Source organism: Chanodichthys erythropterus, chromosome 3, assembly GCF_024489055.1.
Source record: "Chanodichthys erythropterus isolate Z2021 chromosome 3, ASM2448905v1, whole genome shotgun sequence".
NCBI lineage: Eukaryota > Metazoa > Chordata > Actinopteri > Cypriniformes > Xenocyprididae > Chanodichthys > Chanodichthys erythropterus.
The window spans coordinates 46,586,040-46,613,807 of record NC_090223.1 but is presented as its reverse complement, the minus strand read 5'-3'; the positions used below and the strand labels follow the sequence as shown (position 1 = coordinate 46,613,807).

The following is a 27,768-nucleotide window of genomic DNA, read 5'->3' as shown; positions in this document are numbered from 1 at the left end:
ATCCACAAATACTGTTTTTCACTCTGACAAAACTGAGGTGCATAAGCCAAAAATCAATGGGGCCTATAATTAATCAGTTCAGGGGTGTCCAGTCCTGCTCCTGGAGGGCCACTGTCCTGCAGAGTTTAGCTCCAACCCCAATTAAACACATCTGAACCAGCCAATCAAGGTCAATGCATGCTAGAAACTTCCAGGTGGGTGAGTCGAGGCAAATTGGAGCAAAAACAGTGCTGCCAATTTAATGACTGATTTAGCGACTTCCTGCCCCTTGAGACTTTGTTTCAAAAGCCTAGCAACTTCTTGGATAAACCTTATTTAGATTCCATGACTCGCCCACTATCTATATTAATATAGATCAGTGAACTTGCCAGCATGACGTCATCTAGCAACATTTAGCGACCAGTTTTAGCTACTTTCAGCTGAAAGCAATAGACAAAAAAAAAAAAAAAAAAAAAAAAAAAAAAACCTTGAGGACAATGCCCTCCAGAGGCAAGGTTGGACACCCCTGATGTAGTCAGTTTAGTGTAGTTGATATGCATAATTGACCACACAGACTTCATAGGAATGAACTTAAATAACATTTACTTGTTCAAATGCCACAAAAACAGAGCAGAAGAGCTGTACAAAAGGAAAGAGTAATTGGTGATGAAGGTCATTTAAACATCTGAAAGTTTTAGTTCATTTCACAGCAGCAGCAGCTCTTGCCACATATCGTACATAAAAAAAAAAAATAAAATAAAAAAAAAATCATCATTTACAAGATACTGCACTGTGCAATTTCACTCAGATGGATACAAAATACGGAGCAGCAATTGATACAATTACAGTCTAGATAGAAGAAATGTAAGAACACGAGTTCAAGACTCCAGAGAAGAAATGTAAATCAAACTCAAGCATGTACACTGCAAATGAACAAACTTAAATGTAGTTGAGGCTCACAGTTTGGCGAGATTACAGTAAACACTGCCGTTTTTAGGCACACAAGTAACTCCGTGTTCCATCGTAAGCCGCAGTACAAGTCAGAGGTAATGCGTTATCACAAATCAAAATGTCAACCAGATTAATAAGTCACACACAGACCAAGTACTCAATCATACGTCAATCACATTCCAGTCTGCACAAGCTTCTTTTTCCCCTCTGGGGCACAGCAGTTAAAACCACAGAGGGGAAAAGGTAGTCACAGTTACAACGGTAAAAGTAAATGTCATGCTAGGGGCACAGGTCCGGCCTGCTTCAGTCTGTTGGCTCTCATTTTAAAAGAAAGGAGAAAAAAAAAAATATGGAGCAGTGCCAACTGAAAAGCTAACTGGCTCCCTCTGCTGGTCTGCAGAGGAGAGGCACCTAACGGAGGACGCAAAGAGTGTGTGTGTGAGTGGAAATACAGAAGCAACAGCAGGCATACTGTGCTTTCAGCAGTACTCGGAGCCTGGTGAGGGGAGAACGGCAGCCCATATTCCATCTCCAACCAGCTGGGGCTTCATGACGTGACGGCCGAGACGCTAACACTTTGCAACAGCAAAACTGTGCAGGTTGAACGAGGTCAAATAGAGGTGTGAAAGCAGGCAGAAAAACAAGAATGAGCGTGAACGAGCATTACGGGTGAGGAAAGGACAGATTCTGGAGGATGAATATACATGATCCATATCCTCCAAGTGCAACGCTGAACAATCAGCTCTGAAAACCTTGACTCTGTAAAATGGGATGCAAGGATGGAAAGTAGTGCAACAAAAATACAGTGCGTGGTGGGGAAAAACTATTTTGAGACTAACTAACCCAGAGCTCCCCATAAAGACACAAACAGGTGACTCACTGAAGAGAACAGACAGCTACCATATCCGTTGCACAGATACATGATATTCAAAGCATGTAAGGCTTGGCACTTGTATGTGAGAAGAAGTGATTGTAGTGGAGAAGCATTTTTAGACAACTGAACAACTATATACACACACACAACTAACAAGAGGCGTAGCAGAAAAAGGCTATCATCCTGCTTAAATTATTCAAAATAAATCAAATTAAAATAATGGGAAGAAAAAAAGAAGCCTACAAAATAAGACTATTCAGATGAACAAGATAGGATCCCTTTCCTTTCGTTGTGGTGTTTGTTGCATCTTTGGGTTTACAAAAATAAAATTAAAACAAAATTAAAAAAGAAAATTAAAAAAAAAAAAAAAAACTATTTACATACACATTGAAATTATATACACACAAAATTCAGCAATCATCCATGTGACCGATCATCTGAGCTGCAGGGTCATCCACTGGTTCCTGTTTGTTTCTTTCCCAAGTGAACTCAATGACGGTTCACTGCTCTTTCACACGCTCTCTCACACACAAAAACACACTTAAATGTGGTATTACAGTAGCAATCCCTTTAAAAGCTGGTGGTTCAGAGGAAGCCATCAAGTGCTGGTCAAAAGATGCGTTTGCGTTTCAGGTAGGAGTCAGCATAGTGCCCCCCAAGACCCTGAGAGTGCTGACCTACATATCCACCCTCTGGACTGGGCTCTGGAGACGGGATGAGACGGGAGAACAGACGCTTCTGCCCGCCGATGGGAGTCTAAACGTGGAAAGATATCAAAATGAATCGATGAGACGCACTAAGAATAACTGTTGAAAGGTTCCTGGCAAACTTATGTGATAATTGAGGAACAGCAAATATAGATGCTAGACATCAGGGCTGAAGATGGCCTACCTTCATACCAGCTCCAGGTGCAGCAGGATATAGGCTGGAATGAGTCACTGGAGGCATTCCAACAGCCTGAAGAAACAAAAGCACTTATTCAACTTTCTGGGCCGGCTTACATATGTTCCGGACATCTATGCAAATAAAAATTGTAATAAAAGACGGATATTATGTTATTATGTGATGAGAAGTAGGTCTGAAAATGGATTTAAGAGCTTTTGAAAATGGATCCAGATAAGTGATTCTTGGGCTTGCGGCCAACTCTGATCAAACAAGTGTCACACTTTTTGTTGAGCTGCGCGACTTTAAATTTGCCTGTCTAACTGAATGAAAGGATTTTTAATATTACATCTTGGCTGATTTGATTGGAATGAATTTTGCAATGCATATAAATAACTTGAGATTTTTACGAAGTCAGATCACAATAGCACATACACTTTAGAAAACAATTCACCATTTTAAATACTTGTTTTAGTATAATTAATTGTTATCCCCATATATGAAGAGTTCAAATGCAAAAGCCACTAAACACCACCTCAGTCAAAAATGAGAGCGAATTCTCTCTGCACATAGCTCAAATACTTTTGCTTCAAATCTGCTAAATCTCAGCACCAGCCCATTCAGAAATACGTGTTCGTTGGCAGAAACTGCCAAACGCCACATCGCTTCGTTAGCAAAAGCCTCCAAGTGCACAGAAGAACCAACTGGAAGACGCAAATCCAATCATTTGATCTCAAGATGAATGACGTTGTGCGTATGAGCTGGCTTTCAATTGCAGAGCTGCAAGTTATCCTCATGTTTTGTCCATCGTTACAGTGGCAATGACAGGATTTTTACGAGTAAACACTAGGGATGGGCATTTCAAGCAAAAAATATCCGATGATAACTGGGAATTATTCAAAAATTGCACCTCTCCCACGCATGCATAGGTTACACATAATCAGAGAGCTGAGAGAGACCATTCACACTTTCAATCTAGGGAATAGGCCATCTTAACTCAAACCATATAATGATTGTAATGTGCTGTAACATAAAATAATAAATATTGAAAGTGAAAGTAAAAGTAAAATGCACCATGAGGTTAAGCCACTGGAGTCACATGATACTTTAATGATGTTTTTCCCCTATCTTTCTGGACCTTGGAGTAGTAGTTACAATGGATCTCTATGGAGGGACAGAAACCTCTCAGACTTCATCAAAAAAGATCTTCATTTGTTTGCCAAAGATGAATGAAAGTCTTACAGATGTGGAATGACATGAGGGCGAGTAATAAATGACAGAATTTTCATTTTTGGGTGAACTAACCCTTTAAAGTGAAATTACTGAACCTAAACATTAGGAGCCTGGTGGTTTAAAAAAAAAAAAAAAAAAAAAAACTAATTTAAAAGAAAACATGTCAGACAGACTTTTAGTGGTTTTGCATCTGAACTCTTCATTTATATATGAAATCCAGAAGTTCCATGAAGTGCCTTGTTTGTTGGTTTAACAATATCAAGGTTTAACAAAGTGGTCTGTTTTGAGTACCTTATTGAGCTGGGTGGAGGGGATGCCAGTATGGGCACCAAAGCTGAAATAAGAAGACTGAGGGGGGCTGGGTGGATAGCTGAAAGGAGAGCCTGCATCACCAAAGCCTGCATGCCTGGAGAGCTTGAGAGAGACAGACAATTGCGATTTCACACATGTCCAATCTTGGAATAGAATCCTTCCGTTAGTGTCAATGGAGGGAGGAGGGGCTATACCTGTAAACCATAGCCAGGAATTGCTGCATTTTCCAGAACCTCCTGCTGTTCATACAAGTGAGACAAGGGGTCCTATGGATGGGGTACAAACAGCGACAACATCCAATAAGAAAGGGATAGTGAGGCAATCACACATTCATTAAAGTTCCTCTTAACACATAAGCCAACCTGGTGCAGAGGAGGAAACTCTGGTGTGCAAGACTCTTGGAAGCGCAGGCTATAGTTTGAGTGGATGTTGTGGTTTGTGCGTTGGTTAGACATGCTTCCAATCGCAGTTTTCTTCCTGTAGGGGTGAGCTCTGGTGCTGGCACCTAAACAAACATAATGCTTCAAAAAATGCAAGATAAGAGGGAAAAAAGTAAAGGTGCACAAAACACCACAGGCAGACTGACCTGAAGATGGGAATATGCTAGGAGCACTGAGAAAGGGATTCTGGGATACACCAACTTCTTTGGGAGGCTCACCCAATATAGACACCTTTAGGAAAAGAGATCTGAATATACAAACCTGCTGTAGATGCGCTTTAGCATCATATTGAATACTAACAGGACTGAACAACAGCTCATGCTGAACCAAAAACAAATTGAAACAATTTCGAAGCTCTCAGATCATGGCAGTAAGTGTAGGCTACATGACAAAATAAATGTGCACAAATAGGAGAAGCCATTAGTAACCCATCTCACCCCTGGTAGAGTCGGCCCATCTGCTCCTAACATCCCAGTCAGGAGGGGCAAGCTCATTCCCTGAAGTGCCGGAGAGGCTGCTGGGGGAAAGCCAATTGGGGTGGCTGGGGTCTCGGTCTCCCTCCCAAGAGGTCGACTCAGGGATGGTTGTTTGATGGGACCAAGAGGCTCATTCTGCAAGCCCAGGGTTGGAGCAATAGCGCCTGAATGAAAATAAGTTTAAAGCAGCACATTAAACCCTTCACGGTGTCCAGACTTTCAATGAATTTTCATTCGTTTTACCAGTTGATTAGGGCTATTGGATGATGAATTTGAAAAAAAAAAAAAAAAAAAATCTGACTGCTGTGGTAGATCAAATACCAATACCAGGTTTTAGAATGAATTAGGGTTGCACCCAGTCTAGCTGACCAAAATTTTATTAGTTGATTAGGTTGCAGAAAAAAAAAAAAAACTCCACAAGAAGTGGCGAAGTCATGCAGTCTGTGAGGGACAGATTGTTAACGGCGGGTCCTTGTAATTACAGTATGTCGAGCAGGAAATCCAAACATTTGCCTATCATCCATCAACCTCAAATATGGCTCATCTTTTAAACACTCAAGTAGTAGCCATTTTACATGGCCACTCACTCTGTCAACCTTAATAAATGTGCGCCATTAGCCGCATATCAAAACGTTTGCGCACGGTGTGGAAGCTGAAGTATAGCACGCTTACTGCATGACATGGAGGCGCCGGCGCAATCACTTGCATTTACTCCTGATACCAGCGGAAACAACTTTGTCTTTTTTGCTCATACAGATAAGAGTAATGCATCTTTCGAAACGCGATGTGCGCTCAGCCGCCTTAGTTGCTGTGAACTGGAGCATATCAAAAAAAAAAAAAAAGTATTGAAACAGTGTATAGGCTACTTGCCTCACAGACATGAAAAACAAAATCAATTCAAATCTGATTATGTAATCCATATGAAAGGTGCATTTCTCTCTAAAGGCACATCTACTACTGTGGAGATGGCGAGTCCGCATCATCAACTTCATCTATTAGGTCGACACCCAGAAAAGACTAGATCATTAATTAAAATGTCTCCTTGCCATTTTTCCCAACATTCATAATTATTACTTTTGCTGATGCTTTGCAGCAAGCTTCATGTGTGGGCCCAAGCGTGGAATAGGCTATATTACGCCTATATTAACAGCTCATTATGGTTAAGTATTCTCCTCAGTATATATTTAAGTGATTAAATTAATATAAAATGTGCAACTAGTTGACTAATAGCTTGAATAACTATTCGTCAACTAGCAAAATCTTTAGTCGGATGCAGCCCTAGAATTAAGAGACAAGAGTTTAATTGAAATTCGAATGTCTACAATAAAACAAAACATCTGGAGCACTCTACACAAGCACTCCCAAAGAGCAATATAAAATGTATCATCTTAACAAATCAACCGTTTCTACCTATTACGGGTTTTCTTTGATCCATCACTAGTGGCCAGCCAAGACACTTTACCATTTCCACCTGGTATTGCCATGCGTTTCAAGTGAGTCTTCTGTGAACACTTTGTCGGATATTAAACGAGAATGATCAGGTGAGCGGGCGGCACTTCACTGCAGTCCAGAATTGCATCAGGACAGATGAGCAATGAAATCAAATGAACTCCCGAATAACTCCATGTGTGATTTCAGTGATCCAATCACAAAATAATTTAGACCCCGTTTACACAAGTATTTAATGACCTTGTGATCCAATCATAAAAAAAACATCTTTATGATGTCAAAACTGGGTCAGTTGCACATATTATGCACCTTTTTGTTTTTTACTTTAGGAACTGGGCAAAAAAAAAAAAAAAAAGATGGATGGAGACAAACTTGGACAACTGCACAAATAGAACATTGCAAAAGTGTGATACCTTGAGGCATCTCTCCCAGCATGTTAATGCTTTGTTGGAGAGGAAGAGCAGCCAGAGGATTTTCACTTAGCAATCCAGCCTGTGGAGAGACAAAACTGTATTAGTTTGACATTTTTATATAGTAAAACCCTTCAGAAATAGATCTTTTTGTCAAGTTACAACAAAATTCGAGAGGGATGTAAACAGCACACCAAAGGCAAAAACGTTTGATACATTCTGGCTGATACTTTAAAAGATGTAGCTAATGGGGTTTTCCCAATTAATCACTTGGGCTCAAAGCATTGATCTGCGATAGAAGAACAGTTTGACTTTTAAAAAGCACACAACCACCTCACACTCACACAGAGGAACCACTCACACAAGGAAGGAGACTGTACTCTTTATTGTGCAGAATATGTGCCCAAAGAAGAGGATTCCCTAAAAGAGCTTGCTGAGAGGGGAGAAGAAGAGAGTGAGGGCTATAACACATGCAGCTGGGACAGTGTCAGGTGAAGAGGGATGGAAGGATGGACTGTACCTGTTGGACTTGGTTCTGGAGCATCAGCTGCATAAGAGCAGCAGAGAGGGCAGGGTTGGCCAGCAGAGGTACGGCAGGTGCAGCTCCCAGCAGGCCTACATATTGAGAGAATATATTGAGTGATGATCAAATCCATTGTCTGGATGAGAATACAAACCCACTCAAGAAACGAGCTTACACAAGAAAAACAGTAAGAATAAGCACCTTGCTTATGTCCCGGGTTGAGAGATGCCAACATCATCTTTAGAGTGGCAGGGTTATTGAGGCCAGTAAGGATCTGCATGGCATTAGGTTCAGGAAGAAGACCTTTACCTCGGTTTAAAGCCTGCAGAGGTACAGAACGACATTTACATGAGCATGTAAAGCCACAATCACTAACATTTAATCCATTCTGATTCAAGGATTCACAATGACATAAAATGAAGGTTTTATATGAACTGTAACTTGGAATTAAATTGTATTTAAAAGAGGGGAAATTCAGAACTGAACGCAAAACATTCCACCTTTCAGTAAATTAACAGTTTGTGCTTTGGTAACTTTAAAACCCTTTCAAAGAGTGACCTTATATAGACCTCAATTTGCATATTTATAATATAAGATTAACCAAAGAAAGTATAATTCATACATTAACGGGTGGGTTACAGCCATAACCGTCAACAGATAAATATTGGCAGGGAATTAGCCTTTCACATTTACAATACAAATCATGCACTGCGTTTGCTTTTAAACATTAAAGTGAAGAGATTATTTGTTTGCGTGTCAAGCATGCAGAATGGTTTCATTTGTGAATTATTATTTTTGATCAAGAAGTGTGGGATGAGGATCTACCATGGTTTGGGCAGCGATGAGGGCAGCTAACATGCTCCTTCCTGGTGGTCCTGGGGCACAGAAGGAGACACGTATGTGAGTCCCACCCAGAGATCTTCCATCAGTCAGCCGCTGAACATCCTCAGCCATCTCAGGCGTGGAGAACTCCATCACAGCAAACCGTCGAAAACTACAATCCTGACCCTGAGCAAGCTATGGAGGCAGAAAGAAATAAATTTGATTTTTTCTGAGATATACTAAACCAATAAGGCAACTGACTTGGAGGGACAGTTCACCCAAAAATGTAAATTCTGTAATCATTTACTCAATCTCATGTTGTTCCAAACCTGTATGACTGACTTTCTTCTGTGGAATGCTAAAAATATTTAGAGAATTATTATTTTTTTTTTTTGTCATCCATCTATTATTGGTTACCAACATTCTTCAAAATATCTCTGTGTTCTGCAGAAGAAAGTCATAAAGGTTTGTTGCGACATAAGGGTAAACACTTTTCAATTTTAGGTGAACTATCCCTTTAAATGTCAAAGAAAACAGCTTCCGTTAGGCTGCTAATTAGGGATGTGCACGAATAGTCGAATATTCGTTCTGTAATTAATATTCGAAAAATAAATTCGAATTTTACTATGTTGCTTTGCTGGCTGTAAATGCAGTGAATCCATGATAAATCCTAAGCACTAAAACTCAGTTATAACTAAATGCACCGGGTGGCGCTGTGGAGCGTATTTAACAAGTTTATTTTATTTGATCATCACAATGTTGTCATCTACCTCGCGCAGTTTGGAATTAATTCGATGAAAATTATCTTACTAAATGGAATTACTTTTGATCAAATGAATGAATGAAACGGAGTTATATCAACACCATAATGAGAAAGCACATGAAATCTAAATACCCGTCGAGTGAGGAAAGACAGCTGTCCATCACTGCATTCACAACGTCAGTAAGTTATCCCCGAGTGAGCAAAGAAGATGATAACTTAAAGGAAGCATATGTCTAAAAATCATTTTGCTATCAGATAAGTTGTCGAGGGAGATATATTTACGAACAGAAAACACAGTGCTACTGTCAGAAACTTAGCTCAGCACACTGTTATGTATTGTTATCTTAGTCTCTGCAACGTCTGTCAGCACGGCTCGTTTTCTCACCCGAGCATGTGGATATTATTGTTTTTCTCAACATGAACATGTGAAACAATATAAACACGATAACCATATACTGACTCGAGTGTATTATGTACGTTTTGTACAATAGCTTGTTGTGTATATTGCCTAATCGTAAGCTTGTTCAGAAATGGTTACAAAATATTGATGAATATGAAACAATAACGGCTTTCTCGTTTAACCTCATTTAAATAAACTAATATTCGTTTTTTTACGAGCCCAAATATTCAAATACAATATTTTGGAAAAATGCCCATCCCTACTGCTAATATGACTGAAGTTTTCAATGTGTACTTTTGTGGGGGCAGGGCACTGTCAATAAGCTGTTGGCATTTTCACAAATAGTTGGTTGCAACTATGCAAAATATATATACACACTAGGGATGCACAGATATGAAAATTGTCAGATACCGATAATTTTATATTTGAATGCCGATAACCGATATATTGACCGATAATTCGAAATCCAAATTTGATTATGGTTGCACTTATTGTTTGCACTTAAGACCAAGAAAAAAAAAAAAAAAAAAAAATCATTAACAAAAAAATAAATTATGGTAACACTTTAAGGTTAACTTTAACATTAGTTATAAACTAAGAAACAACAATACTTCAACAGCATTTATTAATTTTAAATGTTAAATGCAAAAGTTGTATTTGTTAACATTAGTTAATGCACTGAACTAGAATGAACTAACAATATTTGAGTCACCGAATTCATTCAAACCATTAAAAAAAAAAAAAATATATATATATATATATTTTAATTCAAATTAAATAAACTTTCCCCCCCAGCAATTAGAGTCCAGCAATTAAAATGGTCAGAACCTCTAGTATGTTACATGTCATTTTTTATTTTATATTCAGAATCGTGGGACAATCGTGATATCTACTGTCATTTTATCCAGAATTGTGCGGCTCTAATGCACACTTAGAAGGCAACCATTCCTGACAGAGCCATTAAGATTATTGCAGCTCCCAAGTCTCTCTGTTGTGATTGGAACGGTGTTCAACAAGCAGCTACAATGAGACGCTAAGGCCCTGATTATATATTACTGGAAAAATTCATTAAACCTTATTTGACCATTTTACACATGAGTGAAGCCTCATCCACATCAATGAGGCCAATCCAATACTTGCCTAAAACCTGGGAAATTGAACTGGGAACACATCTGATTTAATGAGAATTAACTTCTAATAGCCTCTGCTAATGCGAAAGCAATGGGGGACATAAAAAAAAAAAGTGCCATTCCCAACAATGCCTTGCATCCTGCGGTGTACGTGGTCCACATTTAACATATGAAACAGGCAGCAGCTCGCTCTCGTTCCAGAATGACCTGCTGACTGACAGCACCTGGGCTAGTCAGGTGACAAATCACCATAGAAACTAATGCACTCTGCCATGGAGCACTCAGCATGGCCTCATTTAAAAAAAAAAAAAAAAAAAAAAGGGTCAAAGGCTGAACATAAAAATGGAAGAATAAACAGGAAATTTAGCTTTATAATTCAGTAAATCTGACAATGGGTTATACATGAAAAAAAAAAAATATATATATTATATATAATATAATAATAATAATAATAATAATAATTGTCAAATGCAAAGGTTTAACAGAGTTCAGGCAGTTCCTTTCCATAAAACAAAATTCAAATGTCAAATTTGCCCCTATTTGGGTGTGAACAAAAACATGCCATTTTTGTGTGTCCCTTTAAATGCAATGAGCTGCTGCTGCTCTTTTCAAAAGAGGGCGGAACTTTAACGGGTTCCTACACATTTTCCATTTCAAAATTCCATACTCAAATTTCCAGACCTCCTTCCAAATGATTTCTGCCATTGATAAGCCTCGGTCTCCTATTCAATGTTTTCTCTGCTTCATGTTTGTAGTCCAGGTCCTACCTTCATACATAGTGTTTACTCTGTTGTGAGTTGTTATGGTTGTTATGGAAGCATTTCTATAGAGTAACCTATGAGTACGAGTAGCCTACACAAGTGCAGTATGACAGTTTCCCTAATATTTTAGAAATTCATAAATGTATAAACATATCTGCAAAGCCAAGAGAGGGGAAAAAGATGACATGTAAGAACTAAATGTTTATAGAGAGGTCTAGGGGCATCCTCCCCCAGGAGAAGATTTGTGTGATTTTAACATGTAAATGAAGCATTCTGGTGCACTCTGACAAGAAAATAAATGAAAAAAAAAAAAAAAAAAAAAAAAACAACATTTGCTTCTATTAAAAAAAAAAAAAAAAATATATATATATATATATATATATATATGCGCACTAGGGCTGAGCATTGACAAATTTCACAATTCTGATTTCACAATTTTGATTCAGAAGTTTGTGACTTAATTACCTTTGATTCAGTATTGATTAATTTGGGGCCTATCAGGTGCAGTACATGGCAAATTTCCTCAAAGAAAAAAAGGAAAAAAAAAAAAAAAAAAAATCTCAATACTGTAAACTATACAGGGAAACACATCTGGTACATCTTTATAATATTAGGTTAAAATTTATTTGTAAGCTACTTACATATAGGCTAAATTACACATAAGATTTTATAACAACATTGATACTTTTTAATGACAACTATTTTCTATTTTTTTTTTTTTTTTTTTTTTTTTTTTATGTAGGCCTAAACATAAAATGTGCTTCAATATTGAATGTATAAATCATTTATAAGTACAAATACAATGAATATGCAATAGCCTATAGTGCATATACTTAGCAAAATGCTCCTCTCAAAGTTCATTTTTGTACCTAAATAAGGAGTTTTTGGACATTGAACAGCTTTTCTGAGGTAGGCTAAATGTGACATTTTTACAAGCCGTTTTATTGACGCCTTTCTGCGGTCGAAACACTGATTGATCAATTGCATGTGACACGATACAGATTCCGGTAATTTGTACTGTACCTTTCAACACCTTTGCATGTTAAATCAGGTTTATTTTGTGTTGTAACAAGTAAAGCAGAAGAAATGGTTGGTTCACAAGCGCTACAGTGATCTGTCATGCCACAGAGCCCCAAGAAAGATCGCGACTCACTCCAGTCTATGGGAAAGTAGCCCATTTTCGATTCTTATGAGAATCTTGTGACACTCACCCCAGGAAAAAAAAAAAAAAAAAAAAAAAAAAAAAAGCTTCTTGGATCTAAATTCAAATAAATGACGCATTTTGATTCAAAATGGCTAATTTCACCAAAAAGTCAGTAGTTTGCAGGTATGATAAAATTAGAAAACTGAACAAATATATTTCAGACTTTTCAGGACCTGGAAATTACTCTAATCAAATTCCATACTTTTCCAAACTGTAGGAACCCTGTTTAACAGCTCGTGCTTCGGTTGCTCAACAACAAAGCATGAGAATCTCACGCAGCAAAAACGATCATCAGTAACAGTGTTCAGCCTTACATTGTTCAATTTGCTTTCAATTTCAAATGCTGACGCGCTCTTTGCGCGGATGGTCTACTACAGCACTTCTCAAAGTCTGGACTCCGGTCCGGATCCGGAGGGAATTCAATCCGGACCCGCCTCCATTTCGTATTTCAACAGCAGTAACTGTGTAAGGGATTAAAAATCTGGATTTCTTACTTTGAAAAACGCATGTCAAAATCATTTGTTTAGTGTTTTATGTCTTTTTGGAGATGGTCCGAAATTAAAGCGAAGGCGAGATATTTAAAGTTTTCCTCCGTGATTCGGTTGCCATGACATCCAGTGAGCATATACTTTTGATGTAATTGGATATGAGTCGCGCGACGCAGCGAGCGTTTGAATGGGTGTGGAGCAGTGGTTCTCAGCCTGCGGCCCGTCACAAATGTAAATGCTGCCCGCGATATGCCGACCACAATAATAATAAACAAAAATAGCATACAATTTATTTTTGTTTTAAAATTTAAATTAAAGTGAATTAAATAAATATAAATGAGCTATAATGCTTTATTTGTCATATGAAATAATTTTGGTGAGCATTTATTATTTTCAGACATCAGGCAACGTAGGCTAATGACTCAATCACTCAGTTAACGAAACACACACAAGTGCGCGCTTTGGAAGAATTCAAATAGTAGTTAGGCTAATTTTGTAAATTTAAGCCTCAAAATGGTCAAATTTGTTATTAAAGGAGAAAAGCTAAATGTGGAAGATAAAATGACACGACACAAGAAGAGTCGCAGCATCAGCAGCAAAGGTAAGAAGAATCAGTTTGCCGTTAGGCCTAATGAGCGAGATGGGCAGCCTTCCTGTTTGCTCTGTAGTAAAGTACTTGACAAGCAAAACCTACAGTTTCAGGAGACTGAACTGTGAATTCGATGTGTTTTTTGATGTATTTTAAATCAGTAAAATAACCGCATCAGCGCACCCGCGGCTGGATGAGCCCAACTCTGCGCGCGCTCGCAGATTCGATGCTGCGCGAGGGATTGCGACGTGACAGAATGCTTGATTTAATTAGCCTACAGTGCGCTCAATGTTGTTTGTAAAAAGAGCTGAGTAACATTTGCTTATTAAGGCGTTTATGTGATTGTTTGGTGACTATTGCGATGCTGTTGAAAAGAGTCATAAAGTCATACGGAATTAAATAGCAACTTAAAGTGATTGTATATACAGTTTGTGTGTTCATTGAGCATTACTGATTATAATTGTAAAGCTAATGTCAGTAAGTTAGTTTTTATTTGTTATTTGTGTGCAACATCTTAGTATAATAATAGTATTATCTGCTAATACCATAACATTAAATCTGATTGGTTTGCATTGGTGACGTCATATGCAAATTATATGCGGACCGTGAGACCTGCACTTGGACCATTGTGCGGACCACTGGGAAAAAAGTTTGAGTACCACTGGTCTACTATTTCCGGTAGATTTTCGAAGTGTGGATCCGTGCACACTATAAAGGCTAATATTGCCCACAACCCATTGCGCTTTGGATGAGGATTCAGTTCAGAACTACAAACACGAGTAAAAAGTGTTCAAAAAAAAAAAAAAAAATCCAAATCATGGCAGATATATGCGATCGACACTGAGGTTTGAGTGACTAATAATCAGTTCAACCTGATAGAAAATATTTATTTAATGTTATCTGTGTTATTTTTCATCTGCAAATACCAATGTGGACTTTTATAAAGATCCAAATGGCCATTAACTCTTAAATGCATCATTATGGATTAATATGAGAGTTCTCCACATGAAAGACACGCGACTGCAGATCAACGTGCTGCATTTCTCTCCGATACGGTAGGAAATTAGCTAAATTAAATGTGGATGTTGTAAGATGATTGACAGGCCACTTCACGGTGACAGGATGCGACAGAGAAAAGACGCAATTGTATGACGTGATAGTATGTCCCAAAGCTTGTCTACTCTTTTTCTACACACTCAAAAGCAAGCACTTTTTGTTCAAAGAAAGAGTACATACTTTAAGGGCGTAGTATAAGTAGGCTAATTGGGACGCAGGGCCAGAATTAGAATCGGATCGTGAGGTGACTAAAGATTCCCACCCACACACAGAGAGAATTTTTTTTTTTTTTTTTGTCGTCATTATTGTGGCTAGAGATATCATGATACCAAAAATCTAGTAGTCAATACTGACATGAGGATGTCTTTTGTTCATCTTTGGAACACAAATGAAGATCTTTTTGCTGAAATCCGATTTCTGTCCCTCCACTGACAGCTTACGCAACTACCACTTTAAAGCTTCAAAAAGCTCATAAAGGAATTGGAAAATGAATCCATATGAATCGCTTGCAGAAGAGGTTGAGCTTCTGCTTGTTCACTGATCAAGGCGAGTAAAAGTAAATTAAAATCAATCTGTCAGAATGACCATCTAAAGTAGGACAGTCATTCTGACACACACAAGTACGTGTATTTAACATTCAAGCCCAAGTTGTCATTTCTACTGGTTAACTGTCTACTTGTATATGATTCCATTAAGGGATTTTTAACACCAAATAACAAAGATTAGGATATTAGCATTATGATTTCCAACTGAAAACGACTTTAAGTCTTACAATGTTCATGAGCTAGAGTGGATAAATGTCAGTCATTCAGTGGATAAATGTCAGTAGAGAAGCTTGAATAAAACCCCTTTTAAAACATTTTGCAATAGGAGAACCAGAAAAAGTAGAAATTTAGATGCTTGACTGTGAGAAGTGGGGGGAAAACAATATGCTACATCAAAAACCAGGGATTTCTAGCTTGTGAACAAGTGATGGCAAATCAAAATCATGCAGTTTTGCTGTAAAATCTTAATTTGTTATTTTGGCCAGTTTTATCATCTGCCATGTAAAAATAAGATCACTTAGAAAAAAATAACAGTGCAACTCTCTTCTACTTTTTTTTTTTTAATAAACAGTGCTCTGCTCCATTCCGTTCACAAAAGGCTGGAGACAGATCCTGCCATAAGTGATCAGCCACATAAGCTTAATATTTCTCCCAATTTCTCATTAGCTGTTTATTCATAAGCACCCTAGATTTCATAATATTGCAGAAGGCTGATAATGTTCCTCCAGATAACTAAGTAAATAACCACTACGGAGCATATGGAAAAGACCATGACTTCAAATTAAACTCAGGCACTGGAGAAATAATTAAATCGCATGATGATTACAATATTTTGCCATCTGCTGCTTTAGAGTACATGTATCTGACAAACAAAATTGACCCCATTTACTTCATTATTCATGTCTTATTATACACAAGTCATTGCACATTATTCTCTCTTTAATAATTAGGGATGCACCAATGTATCACCCGATAAAAGCAATTATCTTCACTATAGGTCATCAGCCGATTGTTTAAAAACAGCCAACGATCAGGGCCAATAATATCCTGTCAAACTAAAGGGGGCAGACAAATTGTGTCAGACTGCAACTCATACTGTGTGTGAAGAAAATGACTTGTGTTGGATTTAAGGCTGTCGAAGTTAACGTGAAAATGCATTAATAAAAATAAATAAAAAACACATTAAAGCAGGCTCTATTTGAATCATAGTTCAAGTCGGGGATTGCCAGATCCACATACCAACGTACCCCCAACACTAGGGATGTCCCGATCACGTTTTTTTGCCCTCGAGTCCGAGTCCGAGTCATTTGATTTTGAGTATCTGCCGATACCGAGTCCCGATCCGATACTTAATAGCCTACATAAAAAAGAATAAAGAAGAGCGAAAAAACAGATCCAGGAACAGTGCTTTTCAGGTTTTTCAGGTATTCGGTTTTCAAATAGTAATCAAATATAAAATATCACTGCATATTATCTTTACTGTATAAAATAAATAAAGATTAATCATTATTGAAGTTACAAAAACTATTCAGTCAAGAGCAGTGAGTGATTTCTTTGTTTTTTGTTGTTTGATTTAACATTAAATACAGGCAGCAGGAATAGTTGTTTTCCCTTTAAGACATGCACGATCCAGTTCATATACTGTTACACATGCGCTGTCTTTCTCGACTAATATACGTTCACTTAAGACATTACCGACTATGTTTGCTAGGATACTCGCTAGGACGGGCATGTTGACAATTTTTGTATGAATGTGGCCGCCGAAGCGCAAGGCGTGAAAGAGAACTCAGTATTTGCGCGCTGACTGGAATAAGCGTGTGCGCGCTTCGGATGAGCGCACACAAATCTTCTCACAGCGCGCGAGTTCTCTTTCGCGTCTTGTTCTTTAAGGTTTAAATCAGCAATGCTTAAATGAGTTTAGTTTAAATACAGACAGCAACGTGTGCAACGTGTGTCAACACCCGGGTGATGACGGCGTAAATGACTGGACATTAGAGCAGACGGCACTCGCAGTTAACAGTTTACAAAGAGTGACTGTTTTGTCCACGCTTTCTGATTATCGTTGTTGTAACTTTTTGCGCATCCATCGACTGAAACATACATTATCTGAACTCTGTCTGTTTTCCACGTTGCTATTTTAAACAAACCATATTAACCAATAGATGCGTCGTCATTCGAGATGGACCGCAGTGCAAGTGCGATCCGTAAGTGGAGAACCGTTGCACCCCTAATACATATATATCCGAGTCCTGATCGGGAGGTAACGTCCGATTCCGATCGAGTCTGAAACCACATGATCGGGCCCGATTTCCGATCATGTGATCGGATCTGGACATCCCTACCCAACACCAAACATTATTTGTATTATGCAAGTTATAGCACGAAAAACCTGCATGAACATCAAATAAATGTGGTAATTTCACTGCCTTCTGTGGGAGATAAAAAAAAAACCTTGGGTTTCATCAAAAATATCTCAATTTGTGTTCCGAAGATGAACAAAGGTGTTGCAGGTGTGGAACGGCATGAAGGGGAGTACTTAATGACAAATCTCATTTTTGGGTGAACTAACCCTTTAAACAAACTTTGATTTTCTTTTCTTCTCTTCAGAAATTCAAGTGAAACAGCTTCTTGCTAGAGTTGTCAAAAGTACCGACTTCGGTACAGAAATAAAAAAAAAAAAAAAACTTTGAGCGCTGTTGAGTGGAATCGTAAACACCTCTGGCCATTGTGTTCAAGGCTCATCAGATATGTCTGTGATTGGCTTCAATGATCAGTGCTTCAAAAACATTGCAAATAGTCAATGACACTCTTCACCAAGCGATTACACAGATACACACGGGAGCATTTGAAAGCTGGCCTCTATCGCACACCAGTCCGCTGATAGACACCTGCTTTGAAACGCTCCCACTTTCAAATTCAAACACTTTCGTGTGCTTTCAAATGCTCCCGTGCCCCAAATGCTTCAACACTTGAAGTAAGGATCAAAGTGTTCGTACCAACCTGGCAAAATATAGGAGCGTGCGTGTCAGTCAACACACTGCGGAGATCCTGAGCGGTGAGGATGTTTTGAGGTAGTCGGTCCACACAGAGGCAGCGCGAGTGCAGCATGGGATACGTGAGCGATCCAACCTCTGTCCAATGCACGTACAGCATACGTGACCCAAGCTGCTTCCCCAGCAGCTCTGACTTTGCCCTGGCTGCAGAGTCCTTCTTCATATACTCCACAAAGCCATAGCCCTTCGAGTGGCCCGTGGCGCCACTGTGCACCAGGAAGCAGCGCTCAATGTTTCCGAAGGGGCGGACGAGCTCCTCAAACTGTTGCTGGGTGAAAGCCCTGGGAAGGTTGGCGATGCATAGCAAAGCGTCCGTCGGCTGCAGCTGCACAGAGATCTCACGGTCACGGAGAACATATTGGTGAAATTCCTTTATCGCAAACTGGGCCTGCTCACCATTCAGTAGCGTCACAAAGGCTTGAATAAGAAAACAACAAAAACAAAGAATGATTAACAACAACCACATGTATGGAGGGGTGGGGAAAGATATCAAAAAATTTTAGATACAAGTTTTTAAATAGGAATTTACTTTATCAAATACACTTAAATATTAAAAATATATACATTTCTTTTAATATATTTTAAAATTAAATTTATTCCTGTGATGCAAAGCTGAATTTTCAGATTCATTCCTCCAGTCTTCAGTGTCACATGATCCTTCAGAAATCATTCTAATATGATCATTTGATGTTTAAGAAAACATTTCTTTTCAATGTTGAAAACATTTGTGCTGCTTCATATTTTGAGGAAACCGCGATACATTTTCTTTTTAGGATTCTTCAGCATTTATTTGGAATAGAATCTAAACATTATAGATGTCTTTACATCTTGTAAAAAAAAAAAAATTGATGATAAATGTAATGTAAGTCTAAGGTGTTTTTTTAACTGCCTATTTTGGGGCATAATTAGAAATGCGCCGATTCATACTGCGGCCCCTTTAATTGCTCGCGCTCTCCACCCCCTCCCGAGCTCACGACTCTATCATTACATAAACAAAGTTTACACGGCTAATATAACCCTCAAAATGGATCTTTACAAAGTGTTCGTCATGCATACTGCATGCATGCGTCGGATTATGTGAGTATTGTATTTATTTATTTATTTTTTCATTTGATTCTGAATGAGTTTGATAGTGCTCTGTGGCTAAAGCTAACATTACACACTGTTTGAGAGATTTATAAAGAATGAAGTTGTGTTTATGAATTATACAGACTGCAAGTGTTTAAAAATGAAAATAACGACAGTCTTGTCTCCGTGAATACAGTAAGAAACGATGGTAACTTTAACCACATTTAACAGTACATTAGCAACATGCTAACGAAACATTTAGAAAGACAATTTACAAATATCACTAAAAATATGTTATCATGGATCATGTCAATTATTATTGCTCCATCTGCCATTTTTCGCTATTGTTCTTGCTTGCTTACCTAGTCTGATGATTCAGCTGTGCACAGATCCAGACGTTAATACTGGCTGCCCTTGTCTAATGCCTTGAACATGAGCTGACATATGCAAATATTGGGGGCGTACATATTAATGATCACGACTGTTACGTAACAGTCGGTGTTATGTTGAGATTCCCCTGTTCTTTGGAGATCTTTTAAACAAATGAGATTTATATAAGGAGGAGGAAACAATGGAGTTTGAGACTCACTGTATGTCATTTCCATGTACTGAACTCTTGTTATTCAACTATGCCAATATAAATTCAAATTTTAATTCTAGGGCACCTTTAAAGCGTACTTGCTAAAAAGTATTAGTTAAAAAAAACAGCATTTTTAAAAAGCAAAGTTAAAGTAGGATGCCTAAGACTGAAACAATCTGCAAACGGAATGTTAAGTGGTTTAATATTTAGGACGCATAAAAGAATAAAATAAATAAATAAGGGTTGAGAAACAAAAGTGCTACCTTTAAAACCGCAATTATCCAGAACAGCTGATGCTAAATAAAGACCTAATCAGCTCAGGATGATGTAAAGCATTGCCAATATCCCCATTCAAAAAAAAAAAAAAAAAAAAAAAAAAAACCAACACACACAACAAATATCCATTCACATGATAATATAATGAGTCATACACACCTGTCCCTTTGTATTTGTCCACAAAGCAGTACTTCAAATCATAGTTGCTTAACAACTCATGCACCTCCTAAAGAAAAACAACAGGAAAAATCACAGTCACCAAAACATTAGACTTTTCATCAAGCAATCACTATCTTCAATTTTGCAAGAACAACAAAAGTCATACAATAGATTCAAAACAAACTGAATAGCTCTCTATTCCCACAAATCATTTAATTTGAAGGGTCACAAATAATCTTTCTGTGGTTATGACAGAGATTTATAAATGACGTTTGATGACACAAAAATAAAAACCCCTTTTGCTTTCAGGCTTCCTACATGTTACCATAATATGAACCAGCACTTTCTTTTAGTTTCAGTGAAAGCAAAACGTTTTGTTTCAGCGCCTTCTGTCCTTTGTCGTCCTCACTGCTCCCATTCCGATCTGGAACAATACCAGAGCCGCACACACACCTGTTTTCCCCATGAATCAAGCATTTTCCTAAGAGAACCACATCCACAAAGAACAAGAACCAACTGACCTATATGAACTCTGCTCATTTCCACAATAAAAACAGCCAAAGTATTTGGGTGGCCGGACCATGTGATTTACAAGGGTGCAGCTAGTAACATCTAGTCTTTGGTTAATAAAATATCAAAATCACATTACAAACTCCAGTTTTAACTGTTTTTTTTAGAAGTACTTCGGTTGCTATTAACCTTTCCCATTTTTCTAAGTACTAACTGAATATACATACCAAATATTTTTTAAATACACGGTCTGACTAATTACATATTTCCATGGTGAAAATTATACTTAAGTTATTGAAATTTAATTAAAACTAAAAACACAAACGTTTTATTTTAATAAAATGGTTCTTAAGTATAGCTAGAAGATGGATAGAATTAAAATCCTTTTTAAGGCCATCAACAAAGTTGAGAGGAGCAGAAGCATTACAGTCCAATAAAATGTTTGACACATTGAGCTTTAACATGATGTGCACATATGGGTGGATTTTTATTTGCCATTTGTTACAAGTAACAATCAAATAGTAACTAGTCACTGTTCAATAGTAAAGTAATAAATAGCAGTATGTAATTCAGTATTTGAGACTAATTGAACACTTAGAACTCCTGGAGTAGTTGTATCTAATGAATAAGCACTAGTAAACATAAGAAAGGTACCAGTCAAGATTGCATTACTTATTACTTTTGTCTACTTTTTATTATTATCATAATTACTTTCAAATGTCAAAACGACCTGTCAAACTCTGGTTAACGACAGTTTGTAAAGTAACATTTGTGACAAGCAACTTCATGGCCAACATTTTCAGATTTAAACGTCAGATTTCGAGAGATGTGCCAGAAATATTGAACATCTAACGTGCTTGTGGCGCATTTGTCAGGATAAGCATCCGGGCATTCAGCTTGCCTTGATCAAATGAACATTTCAATACAACTAACGTTACACAACTCCCAGTGGAGTTTATTATTCCGTTACCGGGGCTCGTTAATGGCTGCGACGACACGAGGCTCGGTGTGGTCAAACTAGCATTTCTGACCACTCATCATGTGCCTTCAGATTGACACAGAAGATCCAGTTACCGATTTCAAACACTAAAAACCTAGTCCATTAACTTAACTACTGAGTCAGCGATAACCGAAAACTCGAACGGTGGCTGGGATGCCCATCTAAGTTAGTTAAAAGTCCACCAAGATACATAAAACTGTTGTTTGTTGTACAAACCTGATTGCTGATATCGGCTGGGAGGTTCTTTATTATGATTTTTCGTCGATTATAAAACTCTCTTCTCGTTCTTTCCAAACGGCTGGCAATCTCTTCTGGACTGAGGGCCGTCAGTTCATCATCGAGCCGTCGCGAACAGTCGCTGCCCGTCGGTGAACCCTCATCGACGGTGTCCGATTCAAACTGTTTTCCCGTTTCAAACCCCCAGTTTTCAGGTTCGGCTGCTTGGTCGTAACTTGTATAAAGTGGATTCGGAGCAATACTGACACCAGTGAAGGATTTCTCGTCTCTGGCAGCTGAGCTAACGGACACTGCGGCCGCCATGTCTCTGTCCGTGTGGAAGTTTGTGTGCGCTCACGCTGCTCGTTCGCTTTGGCCAGTTTAAACAATACACACATGCGAGGAACTCGCCTGCTGATTGGTCGAGGGGAAATGCGTTTTTGTTTTCGGCGTGAGGGGCGGGGCCAACGAGTCACGTCTCAAATTTGAACACACAGCAGGTGGGTTGCCAGATATCATCGTTATTTAAAACATATACTTTTCTTTCTTTTATTATGGTCGTTGTAACCGTTTTTGCTTCTCGTTATTTTACTGTTTGCATTAAAACATTTAAATACCTGATACCATGTTAAATGTACAGCCATATTGTCCTAAACATACAATTCAATTCAAACCAAACAAACTCTGGTTTTACAATGCAGATGAAGACAAAAAGGGGGATCGGTTGCCAGATCAGGCTAAAAGCACTCAATGGGCCTCGTGGGTCTTAACAATAGGGGTTCACAATGGAGTTGTTGTGAAAATGTGCTATAGATTTGTATAGCTGGTCATGGTAACAAGAGCTGGCCTAAGGTCTTACATCTGCATGTTATCCTAGTCATGCTGAACGTTAGTAGCAACAGATCTTTTATTCTATATTGTGACATATATCTGAATTTATCAGATTATTGAAAAAGAAAAGAAAAAACGGTTGGGGAGTTGGTTTTATGTTGCAGTAGTTGACTGGATTTTTTATATGTGAGCACTAAATTTAAAGGAACGCTCCACTTTTTTTGAAAATGGCTTAAACGGTTGAGTTTTACCATTTTCTAATCCATTCAGCCGATCTCCGGGTCTGGCAGTACCACTTTTAGCATAGCTTAGCATAGTTCATTGAATCTGATTAGACTGTTAGCATCTCGTTCAAAAATAAGCAGAGTTTCAATATTTTTCCTATATCGCAATGATATCACGCAGCGTCTGTTTGCACATGGAGTGTGCCTTGCAACCAAAGACATTTGTGAGAGACGCTGCATAATATCATTGCGCCTGCTGCACCCATGGTAGAAAATCGCAACTTTTCATTTTCCGTCGGTCTTAGTACACGATGTAACCACAGAAGAGTCAAGTTTTAAATAGGAAAAATATTGAAACTCTTTGGTCATTTTTAAGCGAGATGCTAACGGTCTAATCAGATTCAATGAACTATGCTAAGCTATGCTAAAAGTGGTACCGCCAGAACCGGAGATCGGCTGAATGGATTCAAAACAGGTAAAACTCAATTGTTTAACTCTAGGGGAGTTGGAAAATGAACCTATTTTCAAAAAAGTGGAGTGTTCCTTTAAAAGAAACCAGTCAGTTGTGGAGTGTCCAGGTTTAATCGGACCAAAATACATGGAAAATATACATGGATGAATCCTTCACAAAAGCTCTCCTGCATTTACAAAATAGATGAATTTACCTGACTCTTTCTGAACAAATGAAAGTATCCAGTTATAAAAAAAACAAGAAGTATCCCAAAGACTGTATTTTGGTATACACTTTCAATAATTACATTTATTAAAAGAGTTTTTATAGATACATTCAGTGGGACAATAAGACTATAGTATTTCACACAAAAAGGTGTTGTACAAAAAGCCATCAAACGAGTAGAATTGCACATTTTTTAAAAAAAGAAGAAAAATCATAAATAAAAAAAGAAAACATTCAAAGCGGCATGTATATAATTCTGTAAACATCTAAATTCATATTCTTAAGGCCTTCCGAATAACAGCCTATCACAGTCTTTGCTTACTCCCAATAATAGCAGGACTGGAGAGAGAGGAAGTAAATTTGAAAGCCACCCAACATACCTAAGAGTATTTACACAATAAAGTTGCATTGATAAAGGAATGAATAATGTCCACAACCATGCATTCTTTGGTTAATATGGTTCAACAGCAAGACACATGACTTAAAGGTGCAGTAAGCGATTTCGGAGAAACACTGTTATTTGAAATTGACACCCAAACAAGCACATCCCTACCCAAAAGAAACATGTCCCTCTCATTGCTCCGTCCCCAATATAATGAACACGCTATGCAACACCGAAAAAAATGCAAAAACTGAAAGTTTATGCAATTACATGTGAATCAGCTGTGATTCATCAACTCAACTAGTGATGCAGCCTGGAATTAAACCACACCATGTTCTCCCAAGGTTTTTTTCTCCATTTCTGTCATCGATGGAGTGACGGGTTCTTTGCCACTGTCGCCATTTGGCTTGCTTAGTTGGGGACACTTAACCCTTAAAATATTCTGGCTGAGCCCCTAGCATGATGCTGCGTCCCAATTCGCATACTATCCGTCCTAAATAGTATTCAAAATTAGAATTAGTGTGTCCCAAATCATAGTATGTTGAAATGAGTATTCCAAAGATACCCGGATGGTCTACTTTTTCCGGTTAGAATCCTAAGTGCAGATCCGTGTACACTCTAATGGCTATTTTTCCATAACAAATTGCGCAGTGGACGAGGATTCGATTAGAACTACAAATACAAATAAAAAGTGTTAGAAAAACTACAAACATGATGCATGTGCGAGAGCAGAGCGGTTAAAATAAAGGGGTTTGAGTGATTAATAATCAGTATTTAACCTGACCAAAAGATATTTATTAAAAGTTATCCACATTATAATTAATTTGCAACAGCATTGTGAAATTTTGTAAACAATGCGTTTGGTCATTAACTTTTAAATGCATCATTATGCAAACTTGAGGAGAGTTCTCTGCATGAAAGACCTATGACTGGCAGATCAACGTGCAACTACATTTCTCTCCGAAACGGTAGTAAATAAAATTTGGAGGATTTTAACTGTGACAAGATGATTGACAGGGCAGTTTAAACGGTTACAGGTTGCGTAACTAAGCGACAGAACGTCCATTAAAGACGCAGTTATGACGATGTAGTATTTCCCAAAGCTTGCACACTCTTCTGCTACACACTCAAAAGAATTTACTTTTTCTTTACAAAAACAGTACATACTTTTAGGGCATAGTATAAGTAGGTGAATTTGGACGCAGGATGAGTTTTTCAAGGCTACTGTTATTTAGAACGTATCACTTTATTGTTTCGATGGTGACACATCACTGCTTGTCACGTGACACACCGCAGCCACAATAGCGCTGTATGACTGATGATCTGCTTTTATTTCATTTATCATTTTTTAGTTAAAATATTTACAAATTATAGCATGAAATATATGATATTCTAATTGTCAAATATGTGCAAGTGAATGTGTTTTTCTGTTTAAACATCTTTATAATGATCGATATGATGTTAGTTGAGCTATACACGCGATGTTAGTTTGCGCCGCAGTTCAGAGAATCAGGTCTGTTGGATTTACAACACGCAAATTCATCCACTTCTCCCAAAATACATGAAAAGTGAGTCGGTGAACTGGGAGAAGAATAGAGTAAACTTTAAAGTTAACTATACAATGTGTATCTGATATGAATAAAACGTGTCCTCTAATTATAATGGAAAGGATTGTTATTGCCGCTTCCATAGACATCAGTGTGTATTTTACAAACTCTAAATGTATTGTTTTGTTAGTAATCATGCATTTATAAGTCTGAAACCTAAAATAAACATTATGTGGTTGAAAACATTGCATATTTGTGATATGAAAAGCGCTGAGTATGTCCGTCTTTGGCTTGGCGCCAGCAAAAGCATTTGAATTTGGCAGTTGATCACGTGATCGTACACATTAAAGGGTTAAGAATCGGCAATATTTTAGACTTGACTACACTGACACTATTGGATGAGAACTGAACTCAGCTGGACAATGAAATCACTGTTTTCTCCAGACGAACTGAACTCATTTCATAACTTTACACAGTTATTGAACCAAACTGAATCAACACTAAACTGATTTCAAATGAATAATGACTGTCTACTACTGTCTTCTTAGAGCTGGTTTACAGCAGAACTGGATTCTGTTTGCATCATTCTTTTCCTGTTTATCACTGTGACGCTGCTTTGAAACAATCTGTATTGTATAAAGTGCTATATGAATAAAGGTACACAGCCAGGACTATGTGCAAGCACACACTCAGAACAGTATTCTAGTAAATATTCACAAAATAATTGGTTGTCAATTTAAATTTTTCTCAGAAATTACTTACTGCACCTTTAAAGGGCACTTAAGGACAGTTGTCCCACTAGAGGGCATCAACGTACTTCCAAGGGGGCCTTAAGATGACTTAAATATTCAAATATTGTTGAGGGGAAGATGGGTGGCTGGAATCATATATATATATATATATTATAAAAAAAATATAACTAGTTGACAAACACTGTTGCTATTTTTCTCTTGCAGATAGACTAAGCACTTTATTTTCCCTATCCATCTGAAATAAATAGCTGTATACTGCTATAGAGTCACTGTTCACCTCTCTAATGACAAGCAGTTCTAAAGGAGGTTTACAGATCCGCGCACTGACTCCGGCACGAACACCGGCAAAGTTTCGGTGGAAAAAGAGGTAACAGTATGTGGGTTTCCTTTAACAGAACTTTTTAAAAAACATCCTCTTTTCTAAAAATATGGCCCAATGACTTGAACAACCCTAGTGTGGTCAGGCTCATAGTGATGTGCTGTGGTTACAGGCTGTGAGAACTGCACAGAGAGAAAGAGCAGGTCAGGTCAGCGATGGTTGAGCTGAGCGAGCTGCACAGATGGCTGCTGTCTGTATGTTCCCCGGATGTCCTCAAGAGACTCAGCCAGGGATCTGAATGATGGACGCTGCCCAGGGTTGAAGTCCCAGCATTGCTCCATCAGTACGTAAATCTGCAAAAAGGATTCAGGCAATGAAGCTGTGAGCCACAGGTTGTCCAAATAAACATGTAAGAATATTGAAGCTGAGTTTTTGTTTTTATGATTACCTCACGAGGGCAGTCTCGAGGGCAAGGCAGTCTCTCGTTTTTCTCCAGGAGGCTAATAAGTTTAACCACGGTCATCTGACCATGGACCAATCCCATCATCTCAAAGAATTTCTATGGAAAACAAAGTCATTTCTATCAGCTTAAGAGATATTGCAAACTTAAAGAGACGCGCATGGCTTTCTTTCTTCTGTGAAACCCAAAATGAGAAATTACAATGAATGTTCACATTTTCCTTTTCCATACAATGAAAGCATATAATTGCAAATCGAATTTGTGGTCACATTCACAGAATGAGATTTGAATGTTACAGCTGAGGGCAAGCAGGGGTGTGTTTACATTATTGGGGGCCCTAAGCAAATCTCCACCTTTACTCGCGTGGGACGTGTTTGACCTGTTGAGGTAAGATCTCCACGAGTGAAAACATGAACACACTGGATAGC

General features: G+C 38.1%; 2 protein-coding genes across 5 annotated transcripts in view; both read right to left on the bottom strand.

The window, feature by feature from the left end:
* Positions 1-22,492, bottom strand: raver1 (ribonucleoprotein, PTB-binding 1). 4 transcript variants are annotated; one of them, XM_067382524.1, is made up of 15 exons: positions 22,150-22,492; positions 20,424-20,490; positions 18,288-18,757; positions 8,355-8,546; positions 7,731-7,851; positions 7,527-7,621; positions 7,368-7,439; positions 7,010-7,088; positions 5,109-5,311; positions 4,818-4,902; positions 4,594-4,736; positions 4,426-4,497; positions 4,211-4,333; positions 2,696-2,761; positions 1-2,560 (listed from the first exon to the last, which is right to left on the bottom strand). In XM_067382524.1, exons 1-15 carry the CDS (start codon positions 22,471-22,473, stop codon positions 2,414-2,416), a joined length of 2,259 nt encoding a protein of 752 aa, XP_067238625.1. In that variant the 5' UTR covers positions 22,474-22,492; the 3' UTR covers positions 1-2,413. The 4 variants fall into 4 exon arrangements, 2 of the variants coding, with proteins under 2 accessions (XP_067238625.1, XP_067238626.1); XM_067382525.1 differs by lacking the exon at positions 7,368-7,439 and having other exon boundaries at positions 2-2,560; XR_010894651.1 differs by lacking the exons at positions 1-2,560; positions 2,696-2,761; positions 4,211-4,333; ... (2 more) ...; positions 4,818-4,902; positions 7,368-7,439 and having other exon boundaries at positions 5,255-5,311; positions 7,705-7,851.
* A 1,323-nt stretch (positions 22,493-23,815) lies between these two features.
* Positions 23,816-27,768, bottom strand: part of tyk2 (tyrosine kinase 2) — a 33,354-nt gene continuing 29,401 nt past the window's right edge. The window contains exons 23-24 of the mRNA XM_067382523.1: positions 27,329-27,439; positions 23,816-27,233 (exon numbers count right to left, since the gene is read on the bottom strand). Coding sequence (XP_067238624.1) covers positions 27,090-27,233; positions 27,329-27,439 — 255 coding nt within the window. The 3' untranslated portion in view covers positions 23,816-27,089. The remainder of the gene's footprint in view (positions 27,234-27,328; positions 27,440-27,768) is intronic.